We start from the raw sequence: 16,517 nt of genomic DNA on the forward strand, positions 1-16,517 counted from the left end.
GCCTCTTCAGTTATGCCACTGCTTTACGAGAAGGCCGTGCCACAACTATTACCCAGCGTTGCCAGGTACTCATACACCTAGGTCTTGAGAGACATGGTGGGTAAAAAAAAAAAAAAAATCTTGTGTATACAAAGGACGTAAGCATTGGGCGGGGAAAGAACTCGGGTCCTCCAAATTGGAGTCGGGAGTCTTATCCACCATGCCAAAGCGCTCCACATTATTCATTAAACATTATTCCTATTGCGAGGAATAATTGTGGCATTCTCATCCTAGCCTTAAACAAAATTCTACAAACTGTTGACAATTGAAAGGATTCTCCTGAATATTCATTTTTTACTTTTGCAATTCAAAAGAGAGGACTGGCAGGACACGAGGCGTAAAAGGAAAACCAACACTTCCCCGGGGGGAAATAATCTCTGAAAGAATCGCTACAACGCTACAATGAGGGTAATAAAGCTCTGAAACCTTCAATAGAAATGTACCATTAAAAAAAAAATATATTCCATACATTAGTATATTTGCTTCGACAGAAAAAGTTGATGTCCTCAAGGGAATATAATATCCTTATATATATATATATATGTGTGTGTGTGTGTGTGTGTGTGTGTATATGTATATATATATATATATATATATATATATATATATATATATATATATATATATATATGTATATGTATTTATACTATATATAATAGTAGGCCATAAGGTCATAAAGAAATACATAAAATGTAATGTCGAGAAACCTTTCATCATTCACGAGTGACAGGCTTATCTGTGATCAAAAGGAAGGTTAACGATTACCACGTTTATAGGGTTCCTTCGTGATTTCAGATATGTAGGGAAAAGGGGATAAGGGGACATGTAAAGGTAAAGACGTTGCATAAACCTGTAAATAGAAAAAGAGAATATTAGGGATACAAAATGGGACATGTGGGAAGGATCGATGGGTTTCTCATCTCGTTTTAGTTGTTTCATGTTTGGCGCTGCAACTGGATATGTAATGCTATGAATATAAGAAATTTGTGATATATATATCTGTGAATTCATTGCAATATTCATTTCTCTTTTCATTCACGTTTAGGCAGTGTTCGTGTCTTCGGATTCAACGGTTCCACTGAGTTTTTATCATGAACAGCAGTACTGGAATTGCGCCCGTCACTGCTTTCCAAACATGGATTGACTACGTCTACGAAGATATGGCCGACTACGGGGCGAACTACACTAACAATACCTACCAGTTCGACATTGGGGATTGGAAAACGCTAGCCACTCTTATCTCCGTCTCCACTATGATAGCCATGGCAATCGGATTTATTGGTGTTGTTTTGAATCTGTCTGTACTTGTAGTGATTATCAAAGAGCGGTCATTTCACACTACAACCAACTACTTCATCTTCAACTTGGCTCTGGCCGATACGTGTTATATGTTCCGTTGCATCATACACGCAGCTCTTTTGGCAACAAACTTGTTGCCGATGACATGCTCTGGTTGGACGAGCTACGTTCAGTACGTAAGTATATTATGTTTCTCTGTCTTTGATTTATCTTAAAGGTCGTATGAAACATTGTTTCAGAGATCAAAACATTTAGTAAATACAGTTTGAACTCTCAAACCGTATGTATTGGGACCCAAACTCTTAAAATCTTGGACTTGAGGTTTAACCCGCAATGTTGCTTTAGAATACAAAATACTACCACTACTCGCTGAATAGGGCGTAACCTGGGTATTACAAATAAACGATAAGCGGTCTTTATTGCTATTTTTATTATCATAGTCAACCTAGTTGTTGTATCCCTTTACAGGCCAATTTTATGTAATGTAATGTGCTGATTTCGCATACGACTACTTTTTGATTATTCTGACGAATGAAAGTGATGAAATTATGAGAGAAGATACAGCTCTGGTAACGCCCCTTGAAATTCTGTCAAAAGTCGCGAACGGCGCGTAAGTCCTGATGACGTCATCTCAAGAATGATGCGAGTTCGAGCAGACGCTACTCAGCTCTATTTGCACGATATCGTATATAGATTCTATTAGCTTTTGTCGTTCATCTACAGTGCAAAATACAACTACAGTGTATTTTTCTTTAGATAACCCTTTCCCCAGAAACATGAGCGATTCATCGGATAGTAGCGTGGAAGAGAGGGTTGACTCTTCAAGTTCAGATTCTGAACATGCGGAATTTTATGACAACATTCCTGCTGTTTTGCCTAGTCCACGTGCAGATAGCTGTCGCTCGGTTTGATGATGGAGAAGACATTAAGAGGCGGCTTGGTAGCAGAGAGTAGTAAACCAGACTGTTGATTTTCATTAAACTGAAATTCTATTGGTTTTTGTAGCGAAACTGTAGTTCCCTAGCCACCAATTTGCCCCTTACCCCAGGTAAAACGCATGAGAAACCCACCCAAATGCTTGTCAGCCAGAAAAAAAAAATGTCCTGCAAGCTGGAAGGTCCCCACACGCCACAAACCCGCGCAGCTTGCCCGGAAAGGTATGACAGGGCCTAAACTTGGCTGCAGGTAAATAGAACTTGCGTGCGCAACTCCGGGCAACCACAGGCGAGCTAGATGCATGCTAGGTACTGTCATGTGCGGGCCATCTGCGGGGGACCTCCGGGTAACCTCAAAATGTGTTCTTCGCAACTAATAAGCAAGGTTTGCCAGGAAGAGTGTGATTTATGACACCATTTGCTAACATCTTTAAATGCAGTGTGGTTTGTAAATTTTAGGCAAATATCTGCAAGACTGGTCGAAGAATACGTGAACAACAAATGAACAACAACAACAACAACAACAACAACAACAACAACAACAACAACAACAACAACAACAACAGCAACAACAATGACAAGAGCAGATAATAGTCAATTGTTTATAGTTCAGCGATTTCTAATGCCTTAATCAGAACATCATTAACGCCTTCAGTTCATACGATTAACATCAGGCACGTGTCAGGCGAAATAGAATAGGCCTTACTTCACATCTTAGGAGCCGTCTTGGTATCCATTTTGAAAACATCTTTTTTTAACGTGTGTTGTTGTTGTTGTTTTTTTTTGGGGGGGGGGAGGATAACAAATCATTACTTATGTCTTTGTGTCACTATCGAAAAAAGGAAGAACCATTTTCAAAAACAGGAATATTACAATTTTTAAGGATATAAGAATTTAGGTTTTCATGGCCATTTTGGTGGCCTCTTGAATTCTCAAAATCTTCGATGATGCAAGCGTTTCGGATCCAGATTTAGATTCAGTAGCATCAGCAAGGACGTTAAGCCATCAAAAAAAAAAATAAAGAAAAAGGAGGAAAAAAAAAACCGACGACGGTAAAACAAGGTTAATTCTAAGAGGTATTTGCACGGAGGTGTACAACTCAACCGACGGTGACCTTACATGCTTTTCCTTGCATCATATTGATTTTTCCCTTCTGATCCACCTTTTGGAATCACTGTCTTCTTTCCATATTTTTTTTTCCTATTAAAGGGATCGTATAGTTTTGGTTGAGACCTAATTTCAGGTTTCTAACAATTTTTTTTTTTGGTGAGATAATGAGAAACCTATTATGAAATATGAAAGAGTATGTAATTCTATGAGGAATTCAACGTTTATTTGATGAAAATTGGTTTTGAAATGGCTGATATATCCAAAAAAGAGCAATTCTAATAAAGTGTGGGACCCACACTGTATACGATCGCTTTGTTTTACCTTGTTTTTGGATGTTTCAGTCATTCCACACCCGATTTTCATCAAATGAATTTTGAATTCCTCTTAAAATGGTATGCTCTGTACTATATCATAAGTGTTTTTTTGATATCTCGCAAAAATTTAAAAGCCAAATTTTCATCTCCACCAATACTGTATCGTCCCTTTAAGGTTTGTTGTCAGGCCTCATGCAACACTCTTTTGGCGCTGTCGTTGAGCCGATACGATGCGATTGTGCACCCACTTCAGTCGCTCAGAAGATGGAACAAGGAACGCGTCAAAATTGCAGTCGCAGTGAGTTGGGCAGGTGCGTATAAATGTCGTACAGCCATTGTCCTTCTTTGAGGGGAAAAAGAATGTTCATATAATGTGGAAATATGGTTCTATGGAATTTGCTCCTGCGGGGATTGCTCCCATGAAATATCTAGTCGGTGAACCAAACAAATTCAGCCCTCAAACATAACCCTAACTCTAGTCTAAATCCTCACATCAAAATAAACCTTAAATCCATTCATCATTCTATATTATAGTAATTCATAAAACATCTACTGTAATTATAGTCACGGATGTACTGTATGTGTAACGGAGTTTGTTGAAATTGTAGAAACTAACTATCGTGAGTACCATGTATATATTATATTGGATTAGCTTTAAAAAACTGTAAATGATACCAAACAGAGAATAAATAAATGAATAGATGAAATCAAATCAAATCGAATCAAAAAGACGAATTCGAGATAAACCTAAACAAGCACACAAACTGTGCAAAAAGTAGGGACGATTTTGAGCTCATGTGTCCTTTTTTGTTCTCTTCATCAGTCGCGTTCATTCTCCAGCTCCCATCGTATTTCCTCCAGTGTACGCCCACAAGCTTGTTATCCAAGCTGCAGCATATCTACGTGTACGCCGTCATGTTCCCTCTTCCAGCGCTGCTCCTCGCCGGATGCTACGCCCGCATAACGTCTGCAGCGCTGAGGAATGGGCAGAGCCTACCTCGAAATAACAAGACCAAAATCCCGTGTGACAAACAGAAGCTCACGCGAATGGTCACAATGATTCTACTTACGTTCTTCATATGCTGGGGCCCTTTGTCGACCTTCCTCCTGTACAAATTTCTCGATGGATGGAATTCCACTCATTGGATCAGCGACCGAATCTGGCTGTTTTCCCTCACCTTACTTTCCCAACTGGCTGGAATCATAAACCCTTGCATTTATGCTTTCTGTGGGAAACAATTTTTGAGGTATTTCCCAGAAATTTGCCGTCGCCGATAAAATAATTGAACCGTACTATACCCCGCGTAATTAAACTATATTTTCTCAGTACTTTGTATGATCATTTATGGTTTCATTCAGTCTGAGTGTTGCCATTGTTGTTGCCAGATTTTTCATATGTGGGTTGTTTTACGTAATCAATGTCAATGTAATTGTCGCAATTGTAGAGAGGTGCATACAATATTACAATGACTATAACCAATAGAGAAGGTATTGAAAAGAAAATATTTGAAGTCCTTAGTTTTGAATAAACACGCGGAAACAATAATTTGACTAAAAACGACAAAAAACTATTGCTCTCAATGATAAAGGTCACCATTTTCAAGTAATCGTTGTCTAAATAGGAGTTGCATGAGTAAATTGAAAAAAAAATAGGAGTGGATATACTGAAACTTGTGTATACAACATTCTATTCTGTAGCTCCTGTCATAGTATCTAGCTAACATATTCACATTTTCTGGTTTCTTTGTCAGCTAATTGATAGCTACATGTTTTGACTTTTCGCCATAAATAAATTGACACACACACACACACACACACACACACACACTACATTTATGATATAAATAGCTTATATGTATATATTAGAATTTATATGTACTTATAGGGTTATAACGACTGCTTATTGCTTTACAGCGCATTAATCTTTGTAAGTGAATTAAAGCGTAGGAAATCACGGTTATTATTGTGCTGGCGTCACTGAAATGTGAAGTTTGTGAGATGGCGAATGATGATCACTTGCCAGTTATCATCTAAACTCCGTTGCAGCTGTAATCGAGTGTACAGTAATCTATAGCGATGATAATCTGGAAGAGAAGATCAAATATGGAAATTATGAAAAATATGGAACTGTACATTTGCATGTAAGTTTTATATGCTGTATATAAACGTAATGTATATAATATATATGTGATAAAAACCTAAAATGGCAATAGATCTAAAAACGCTTTATCCTGGCGAGGAAAGCCAGGATATCAAAGCGTTTTTAGATCTATTGCCATTTTAGGTATATAAGCGGTATACGTATATGTATATGTATATGTGATTATGTATATTTACACATACAGCAACAATAAGGAACTGAGATATGGAAATGAACTGTAGGAAATGAAAGTCAGGAAAGTTTTGTCTGAGACGTGCGAGATTTCTGAGATTTGGCAAGTGTATAATGACTAGTAATGTTTGTGAACGGCAGATATCCTGAATACATGTAATATCATGTGGCGTAGGCTATCTGCGATATAACAGGTGGGTTCGCTATGAATGAGAATTTTATTCAAGTAGTGATGGCCTAAATGTTTGCCCTGTTGTTCTTTAAACATGCCTTCACACACAACAACAAACTTGTAACCAATGTTATCAGTGATGAGAGTAAAAGAAACAACACACTGTGGCTCGGTTTAACTGAGATTTCAGGAGAGTGACTGTTTTCGACTCTAGTCAACCTTTAAAAAAGAAACCTTATGACATTTTTTTTTTGTTATTTGTACTCCAATCGTTAACAGGGGTTGACGCTTTTCTCAAAAACTACGCTTTCCTTCAAGTATGGTTTGAATTCCTGATAATATGCGAACTTGTCTTTGTTGAAGTTACCTGATTTCTATTAGGGAAAAGTAGCACTGTAAAAATTATTTCGTAGATCCTTTCCCCAGGGAAGTCAAGTAGATACACAACCTCTTCATTACGACCATGAAAGAAAATACGGGCTTTAGAAATGCGACCTTCCTTCTTCTGTGCGGATAAGAGAAGTCAAGCCCAGATCACCAGTATAAAAGCGCTTTAATGGAATGATGTATTCAGAAAGGAAATATTCTTCCTCGTACCAAAGTGAAAATAGAACAAGGCACTTAGCAGTCCTAAAGTCCGCCTCCAGTGAACTTTTAAGCCCTGAATATTTATCGGTTAGTCGATCTGGCAGGCAAAGGCACCTATTCAGCTGATACAAGCAGAAAACAAGAATCATTAAAGAGCAATGATCATATCAAGGGCTGAGAGTTATAAAAAGGCGTAATGGTCGGTCGATACTTTAATACATGTGTATTATTTTTTTCCGGCTCCCATTTATGCTGATTCGTTGAAATTATTAAGAGAATTTTTAAGTAGAAATAGACAGCCAGACGTATGTTGGTCGATATGTAGACACGAGCATGAGAGAAAAATATCTAAAAGAGACTAATATTGCAAGATGAAAGCATGCGTTTTTTTTTAATTTCTCATATGATCTTTGCAAATACTGTCAGGGTGACTGTCATAACGATCTAAAGAAAATAAAATTGATTCCTAATTCGATGCCTTTTTTTGCCCAGTATATTGAGCGGAGAAAGCATTTGGTGCTTTTCAAAGGTACAAACATACACACATCTCTCTCTCTCTCTCTTCCTATATATATATATATATATATATATAGGTACACATTAATTACTGACATGATCACATGGATTATACAATATTAATACAAACATATATATGTATGTATTGTATGTGTGTGCTCGTGGATCGCTTGTTGACCACATGTTAGTATCTGAGAGGCGCAACCATGTTACTTGGGAAAATACTTTTCTTTTTACGTCTTTAAAATCTTTAAAATCTCACTTCATTCATAGCAAAGAAGAAATAATTATGATTGACTCATAGATTATTTGGTTACGTGAACGTTGCTGCTATATTTATGAAAAAAAGCAACAACAACAACAAACTTATTCTGAAGTTTACCTTGAAACCATGCAATACGCCGTTGACAAGTCCACCTGCATAGATTGCATATGGATAAATGAAACCTGCGCTGGAGGTGGAAAGAAAATTTCGGGCCGAGCAGGGATTCTTCAGATCACGCCGTTGTTTAGACCGAGCAAATATTATGCCCTATATAATCACGACATTGGTATGGGTTCAAAGCTAACACTGCCAACGGATACACTTCCTAACCGTTTGCATGGCTAGTAAGCCTTAGTTAAAAAAAAAAAAATGTGCGTATTGCTTAAGAATAATTCAATTCAGTTTCCAATACTCTTCTAGGACTTTGGAGTTTGAACAAAGAAAAAAAAAAGGAAGAGAAGAGAACCTTGCAATCAAAGTAGTGGCAGAGAGAACTGGTCAATTTTTCTGATGAAGCGTTAAATCAATTTACATGCAAGTCCAAAACATAACTCAGCAATAGGTTAAAAGATAAAGAAAAGAGTGTGTCTTTGCAAATGTAACATTACTTACACGTCCAAATTCATTTACAGCCGTTATTTTCACACAGTCTGACCACTCAGACTTTCGCCAATGTTTGTTTGAGAACCGTGATGCGGTACTTTCCAGCTTAGGCCAATTTCATGCTTTTGTGTAATTCATTTGATTAAGATGATTGGATTGTTATCATCACGTAGGTTAAGCTATGATTTGGTAACTGTACCTCAGCAAAAAAAAAAAAAAAAAAAAATAAAATAAACATTGCACCGTGCGCAATCACTTATGAAAAGTCAAAGTGATATCCAGGCACACCCTTCGAAAAATTACACTGCATAAAAAAAGAAAATCATTGTAGAAGGCGTAGATGTGTTTGAATTGTGTCCCTTAATATTTTATGCCTTTGCATCTGTCATTATTTAATACACTCTTTTCTAATCCTCGCAATGATTAATTTGTGTTAACGTTAATTATACACCGACTTCACAGCACCTCGTCACACTCGTGATAATGGAATATTATCATTCCGTGTACTCAGTTTTCTTTGTTTTACTGTAAAGGATCGTGATTTTTCCCCCGGATATTATTATATTAAAGATCTTTTCTCTTTGCAGACGAAACACGGTTCCCGTCTTGAAATATGTGTCGTTCGGAATTCAATGCTGACAACGCGAAAATAGTTAAGAAAATTGGTTTTAGAATTGGTTTAGTACTTACCAAGTTCAGATAGGGTGGGTTTTTCCTTGTCACCAGCTTAACCAACACATGATCAACACAGACAGTCATCGCACTTTATGCGATGTAAGATGGTAGAAGAGCTAATTATCTAAGAAGAAAATATTATGTCTATTTGATTTGGTAAGGAAATATGCTTATTTGATGGTATGCGATACAACGTAAAAGCATCATCATAATGTTTTTATTTCAATTTTTGGATGGGGGAATCGATCAATACAGAGTGACTGAAGTTTTTTCAATCCGTATGGATTCATGTAGGAAAAAATGATCATTCGGCGATGACCTTTACCGAATGCCATGCCCAAATGACTCGCCCTTATCATGATGATGCGAAAGTTATGCAATCTTTACGCGTTTATAACACTTCTGTCAAGGTAACAGTCTAGTTTTGCTTACACCCCATTCACATTACACCGAAAACTAATAAAAAACTCAAAAAATATATTCTATGTATATTATGTATGTTATATAGACGTATATATCATTTTTCTATACATCAACTGAGCGGAAGGGTCTCATGCAAAAGAACGTTTTGATGGAGTGTACAGTCCTTATTAAAAAAGCAGTCACCGTACAAGTATTGTCTTTTGATATTGCTGTTATTCAATTCTATGTACTTATATCTCCATTCAGACGTCTTAAACTGAATGGAATTATCGCCTTTCATTCTAACCCGTTATAATTACGAAAAAAAGTTCCTGTGAGTATTAGGACGAATTACGAGCTGTTGCTAGAAGACGAGGGGTGCAGCCTCAATAAAACTGGCAACGGATGATACCACCTCGTTGGACAGGCTGAAAATTCGTTGGACGCATGAAACTCTTATTAAAGTGCCTGGCCAGCCTTCTTGAAGTGTCTGTTGTGTTTTTCTTTTCGTTTTGCTCGTTTGTTTTTCTTGATCATTTTCTTAATCTGTTCGGGCACCCGCAATCACAGCATTTAATTTTCCTTTGTTGACCCTACAATGAAATTTGATGGCCCGAAAAAAAAATATCAAGAAGAGAAAAAAAGAGGGAAAAGAAATATAGGAGAAAAATAAGCGAAAAATAATTCTGTGACTAAGACTAAAAAGAAAGGAAAATATCAAATAGAAGAAAGAATTATAAAAGTATTAAGATAACATAAACCATAATGACTGCGTGTAGATTGGCAGGCATGATTTAGCGCTTCGAATGGCATGTACTGTGACTATTCAAAGCTCAAATTCTAACATATTCAATATTGAATTGAGGCAAAAATACAATTTACCATGACCTCACATATTCGTGATATAACATTTAACATAAGGGCATACCTATATAAACTTCTATTATGAAGTTCTATAGATAAACAATGGACGTTGAATTCACTTAGTATTCACATAGGCAGCGCACCGTACAATGAGAGTGGATATTGCTTTGTGCTATTTCACTTCGAACAGAACTTTATGTTTTATATTTTGTGTTTAGGCTTATGTGTGGGCAATCGTGAAACGTGAAATCTAACGCTTTCTTTTGACATTTCGTTTCTTTCAGTTTCTCTTTTTTTTTTTCGATAACACGAAACACTACTTTTTCTGTTCCTTTAGCTATCCTTTACTTAAAACCTTATTCAAGCCACACATTTCGTAACACGCATCGGTCTACGGCCGCCTCAGGGAGAAAACTGCCGTGATCGTACGGCGTATGGCTGGCTGGGCCATTGCATAAGCCACGGGGTTTATCAAGCTGTTCCAACAGGACGTCCAGCGAGCTAGGCCAGAGTAGTTGAAGTGCTTGTTGAATGCCTTGTAGGCATCCGGTGCGACGGCATGGAATATGATGGTCATGGTGTTCGGGAGCCAAGTGATGGTAAAAACGATCACAGCGAAAGCTAGGGTTCTCAGAGTTTTACTGTTTTCAGAGGACAAGTCAACACCAGGGTGTTGATGACTGCTGCGAATGGTTCGGCTTTGCGATGGACCACGGGGCCCTTGGTTTTCTGTGCCAATGTCACTACTAATGTTTTTCATGCTCTGGACATCAGATTTGTACAGATGTTTGATTTTGATCCTGACATTACCAACGTCTTCTTTCAAGTCGCTTCCGATGGTTTTAATTAGCCTTGAGGAACCTTTGGAAAGGCTAGAAATCTCAGCGGAATCACCAATCTCAAACGCTCGTCCGTCATCACCTAGGGCACTATCACCGCTAACGTTTGAATCTCTGCGAATCTTTTTCACTCTTGCCACTTTGGCAATGTTCAGGAGGCGCTTTCTACTACTATTTCTTACCTGCAGGTAAATGCGAACGCATAGTATCAGAATGAGTGGAAACGGTCCGACGAATCTTAGGAAACAAATCAGCAGATTAGATGCCTGTGAAAGGGTGTAGTTCGGTCTTGGCAGCTTTGTCGGCGTCAGTAAGTCAGTTGGTTCAAGGAGATCCCAAAGAACAGTAATGGTCATCCAAACACAGAACGGTATGACCCAGGTGAGAATGTTGACATACACTGCTTTCTTCTTACTCTTGGATTGGAAGTGTCGTATTGGATAGAATGTGGCGATGTAGCGGTCGATGCTAATGACGACAATGCCAAACACCGACACACCGAGAAGTGAATTCTGAACTCCCAGGAACAAAATGCCTGCCAGTGTTCCAAAGATCCACTTGTTAAACAGTTCTAGTGTAGATCGGATAGGCATTACCACGAGGCCAACCATCAGATCTGCGATAGTCATATTCATTATAAAGTAATTGTTGTAGGTTCTCAATTTTTTCTCAACAGCAAACGCCATCAAAATCAGCAAATTCAGGAAAATCGTCAGAATGGACGTTGTAGCGTATACAAAGAAGGACCCAGTCAGTTTTAGCCCCGCTGCAGCATCGATACCTGTTGAATTTGTCATATTCATGATTAAATGACCAGGTGGCAAGCACTCTGGAAAAAAAAAGTATAGGATGATTTGAAAACCCGAGGCAAAGGTGCGATGTCTCAGTGAAACGATGCAAGAGATATTTTCACATTAGAAGTCACAAATCTTTGTGTGTGTGTCTGTGTGAAAGAATTAGGTGACAGTTCCATTTTATCTCGTTGGAATTGCCCATGAGAAGCTTGGGGAAGGCGTATCTTCCTTGAATGAAGCACTTAACGCATGCGTATAATTGGGTGGTGCATATACGTTTAATACGTTAGTATTTGACTTTTGGAGGAGCCAACAAGGGATGCCTATGAATATAATTGAGCTCGATGCTACAAAAGCACATACCCGTGCAGTTAGAGCAATTACTATTCAGCGATGATAAAAGCCCTTTGAGTGCAAGGAAAGCTTTGAACGGAAGCTTTTTGCTATTTGACGAGCCAAATTTGTATGGATTTATTCACTCAACAGATCTTTAATGGCAGGGATCGCCCGTCAATCAAAAACTGTCAATGAATAAGTAATCCACATTCAAATAGATCTTTTATTCACAGAGAAGCTCTTTCGTTGTCCCTGGGCAAAGAATTTTGCAGTTTAGCACCTTGTTTGTTATTCATTTGTTTCAATTTATCACATCACCATTTAAAGACTTTTTATAAAACTTTGTTTCATAAAAAGAATAGTATAAGTGAAGTTTTTTGTTGATTTTATGAATCTTTTCATGCTGAGAACTTTGGTTGCTTGCGCTCGAAAGACTCGGCTATAGCCTTTGTAATCCAAGGTCAGAACCTGTAAGAAAAATGGTATGTGTGCGTCATCTCCTTTTCACACATTTTGCAACATAAATGAGCCGTTATTGCACAAACATTTTCATTCGACATACGTTCAAACATGTATTATGCTATGATCGTTGGTTTGTTCATGCGCGAGTTAGTATCATAATAAAGAAAACTACATATATAAGAAACTTCTCAGCGATGAGGGAAAAAATGTTAATCCAGTTACCTCCTCTAAAGGTTATTTTCGAGAAAATCAATGCTTGTCATACGCAGTTCTTGTATGCAGGCGTGGTCAACAGAATCAACCGGAGGTAAACATCTACAGTATAGGTCCTACATATTATTTCTCTCACATTGATGGGATTTATTGAAAAGACAGTTTGCCAATGTCCTTAAAACATAATTATATATATATATATATATATATATATATATATATATATATATATATATATATATGTATATATATATATATATATGTATACATGTATATGTATATATATATTATACATTTTTTTCCAACTACGATTCCACATCTTCTTCAATTGTGAAACTAAGGAAAACCGTAACAATGCTCAATCCCGTGCAGTACTTCTACACGAGGGATACTGGGCGAAAGCTTTGTATCCTTTTCAGTACCAGCTGAGTAGATCACATATACCCAGTCAACTGTGTTCAATGAAGTCAAAAATGTTCTCTTCATGCATAATAGATTTTTGTTTGCATCCCATCATTCACCCAATTATTCTCAACAAGAAGCTTATCAATGCTACAAAAATAGCTGACCGTAATTCGACAATCCAAATATTTCTCTCGTTCCTCTGGTTTCCACCATTCTGTGAAAGCCTATCATGGATGTGCTAATGCGATGCCTGGGAAAATTATAGAATTTAAGGAAAACAACAGGGTAACAAGAGTCGGAGGAGAAAAACTGTAGAAATCTTTAAAAAAATGTTTGATATGACAAAGATTACCTCACTCTGCCAAGTAATAAATGAATACGTTCAACATTCACTTACTTATTCAAAATCTATCCCTACGTTAATCAGCTCGACTGATACTTCACAAACAACTTATTCGAAGGTAAAAAGTCATGATTATCTACCTACTTCCACTCCTCCTTTGGACTTGCAATTAATGCTATGTAATAATATTTACGCAAAGTGTACTACACATACAAAGATCTGAAAGTCAAAATAAGTCTCGAGTGTCGGGTGTATACTTTAGATGGAAAATTGGTAGAACAGAATGTTCTTTTGACATAGATACTGATACAAGTTGTCACAAAGTATAGTTAAAAACAGATTAATTGTTTGATCAACATACCATAACTTCATACTACTTTATCATGTAGATTGATTACTCCTCCCCGTTGTGACATTTCAAATAAATCTATCAGCATGATCTTTGAGGTTAAAGACAGCTTCTACTCAAGTTACGTAAACATTTTTTTATTATTACGTCGACGTGGTTCTATATGTTTTAATCGACTTGATATTTGTCTCACTCGTTTACACAACATATTCCTATCCAACCGCAGCCCATTGTTTTTTTTTTTCCTTGCAGTGCTAGCTCACCTTCGTTTCAGGATGAAATGACACAATCACTCACAATCAAAGCATTGACACTTGACAGTTGGGCCTACACAGCAAGGCAGAGATTTTGACATGTCATACTTTACTATTATCCTAAATAATCTATTCTCCGTTTTGTTTAAGAAACGCAGAACTGTGAAAATGTCAAAAGTATCAATAAATGTATATTTTTAACGCAATAATTTACAGCCAAGTGTGATTGAAAGGTATAAAGAACAATAACTTTCCGACTATTCATTCATAATCAGAATACATCAAGATACTTATTTCTTTAACGTAAAAAAAATCTTTATTGTACCTTAATTTTGTAAACAAATACATAGTCCTAAGAATGGCACAATTTACAGCTTCATGAATATCAAAATTGTATCGTAATCAAAGTAAAATCATATAATTTATGTGACCGTGCATCACAGAGGTATTCTTCTTCCTCATTATTTGTGAGTTTGGAATCATAAAATGAATGGGAAAGTCTGTTTTCAGCATTTTTTTTTCTAGAACTTTTTTTTTGGTAGAGTAGGGAGATCAGATATGTTTTTAACAGAGGCCCCTTTTTATTTCTTGAAAATCCTTTGCACAATCTTCACTTTCAACTCTGATAACATTCGAACAGATAAAGCCACTGCTTTGAAAGTTGGCGCTAATAATGAATAGAATGTTTTTATACAGCGTGGTTAGTTTTAGCTCAATCTGGTAATCCCTTCATTGCTGTGGCTCCAGTGGTTTACAACCTGTATTTTTGTCTTATTCTTCGTACAGCTAGCACGGTTTGGTAAAGATTAAGCGCTTGGATAAACCCTATACTTCAGAAGATCTTTTCTCAGTTCACAATCTCCAGAGTGTTTGCTTTCTTTCCAAAAATTAAGATAGGTTAGGAGAGTCTGCACTTTTAGAATCTGTCCTTAACTGAAAATCCATGTCGGTCGACTTTCTGTTGGTTTTGTGATGCAGGGTCACATACGTATGCGATTCTGTTTCACTTTTTAACATATTCAATACAAAATGCAAGGCATGTGTAAATAAATTTTCACTCAGGTACCCTTGCAATGATTTTTGTCTGGCATTGGATCTTATAGGCATTAGATCTCAAGAGCAGGGGTCAAAAGTGCAACTCTATGATGCGTGGGTTGCCTAATGAAATGCCATGACGAAAAAACGTAAGATTATATTTTGGAATGAAAAAGACATTAATGTTGCTGATCGCGACATCAAATGATGTTTTCACTTAGTCTTAACCCGGGTGCTAATCTTGAACCGTGTTGCATCATTTTACAGCGATGTCCCCATTACAGCCGCCTCATGCAGAGGGTGGACATGATCGTATGGCGTATGGCTGGCTGGGCCATGGCATAAGCCACGGGGTTTATCAAGCTGTTCCAACAGGACGTCCAGCGTGCTAGGCCAGAGTAGTTGAAGTGCTTGTTGAATGCCTTGTAGGCATCCGGTGCGACGGCATGAAATATGATGGTCATGGTGTTCGGGAGCCAAGTAATGGTAAAGACGATCACGACGAAAGCTAGGGTTCTCAGAGTTTTACTGTTTTCGGATGAAGAGTCGACACGAGCTTGCCTCCGGTTGGTATCTGGTTGTTTGCGAGAAGGTCCGATGTGGCTGGATGATTTTCCATTACGTGGTCCCAGGTTTGTTCCCCTTTCACCACTCGTCTTTCCTGTACCTTGATCGTGACATTGGTGCTCACTTTTGGCATTCATGTTGGTATTGTCGAAACCTTTCTGCCACTGGTTTTCATTGGCCGTTATCGGCTTTGAAATGCTTTGAGAAATACTCGGTACTGGGATGGAGTTACTCGACACCTGTAATATTTCGTCATCGCTGCAACAAGGATCTCTGAGTGTCTTATCATTTCTTTGACTGCTTTTCACACTGGCCTGTTTAACAAAATTTACAAGACGCCTCCTGCCACTCTTTCTTACCTGCAAATAAATGCGAATGCAAAGTACCAGAATGACAGGAAACGGCCCTGCAAATCTTAGGAAACAAATCAGTAGATTAGATGCCTGTGAAAGGGTGTAGTTTGGTCTTGGCAGCTTTGCCGGCGTCAGTAAGTCAGTTGGTTCAAGGAGATCCCAAAGAACAGTAATGGTCATCCAAACGCAGAACGGTATGACCCAGGTGAGAATGTTGACATACACTGCCTTCTTCTTACTCTTGGATTGGAAGTGTCGTATTGGATAGAATGTGGCGATGTAGCGGTCGATGCTGATAACGACAATGCCGAACACCGACACACCAAGAAGTGAGTTCATTACGCCCTGAAATAAGATACCTGCCAATGCTCCAAAGATCCACGTATTAAACAGTTCCAGCGTACAGCGGATAGGCATTACCACGAGGCCCACCACCAGATCTGCGATAGCCAT

At 37.8% G+C, this 16,517-nt stretch overlaps 3 protein-coding genes across 3 annotated transcripts; 1 reads left to right on the top strand and 2 right to left on the bottom strand.

Annotated features, from left to right (window-relative positions):
• The first annotated feature begins 1,130 nt into the window (after nucleotides 1–1,130).
• Nucleotides 1,131–4,975, top strand: LOC140236542 (kiSS-1 receptor-like). Its single transcript, XM_072316466.1, has 3 exons — nucleotides 1,131–1,514; nucleotides 3,873–4,008; nucleotides 4,521–4,975. Exons 1-3 carry the CDS (start codon nucleotides 1,131–1,133, stop codon nucleotides 4,973–4,975), a joined length of 975 nt encoding a protein of 324 aa, XP_072172567.1.
• Nucleotides 4,976–10,505: 5,530 nt separating this feature from the next.
• LOC140236543 (muscarinic acetylcholine receptor M1-like) lies at nucleotides 10,506–11,750 on the bottom strand. The gene has a single exon (XM_072316467.1). The coding sequence runs from the start codon at nucleotides 11,748–11,750 to the stop codon at nucleotides 10,506–10,508; it is 1,245 nt and encodes a 414-aa protein (XP_072172568.1).
• A 3,672-nt stretch (nucleotides 11,751–15,422) lies between these two features.
• LOC140236544 (alpha-1A adrenergic receptor-like) lies at nucleotides 15,423–16,517 on the bottom strand. Its single transcript, XM_072316468.1, has one exon. It carries the CDS (start codon nucleotides 16,515–16,517, stop codon nucleotides 15,423–15,425), a length of 1,095 nt encoding a protein of 364 aa, XP_072172569.1.

This window comes from Diadema setosum, chromosome 13 (genome assembly GCF_964275005.1).
Source record: "Diadema setosum chromosome 13, eeDiaSeto1, whole genome shotgun sequence".
In the NCBI taxonomy this organism is placed as follows: Eukaryota; Metazoa; Echinodermata; class Echinoidea; order Diadematoida; family Diadematidae; genus Diadema; species Diadema setosum.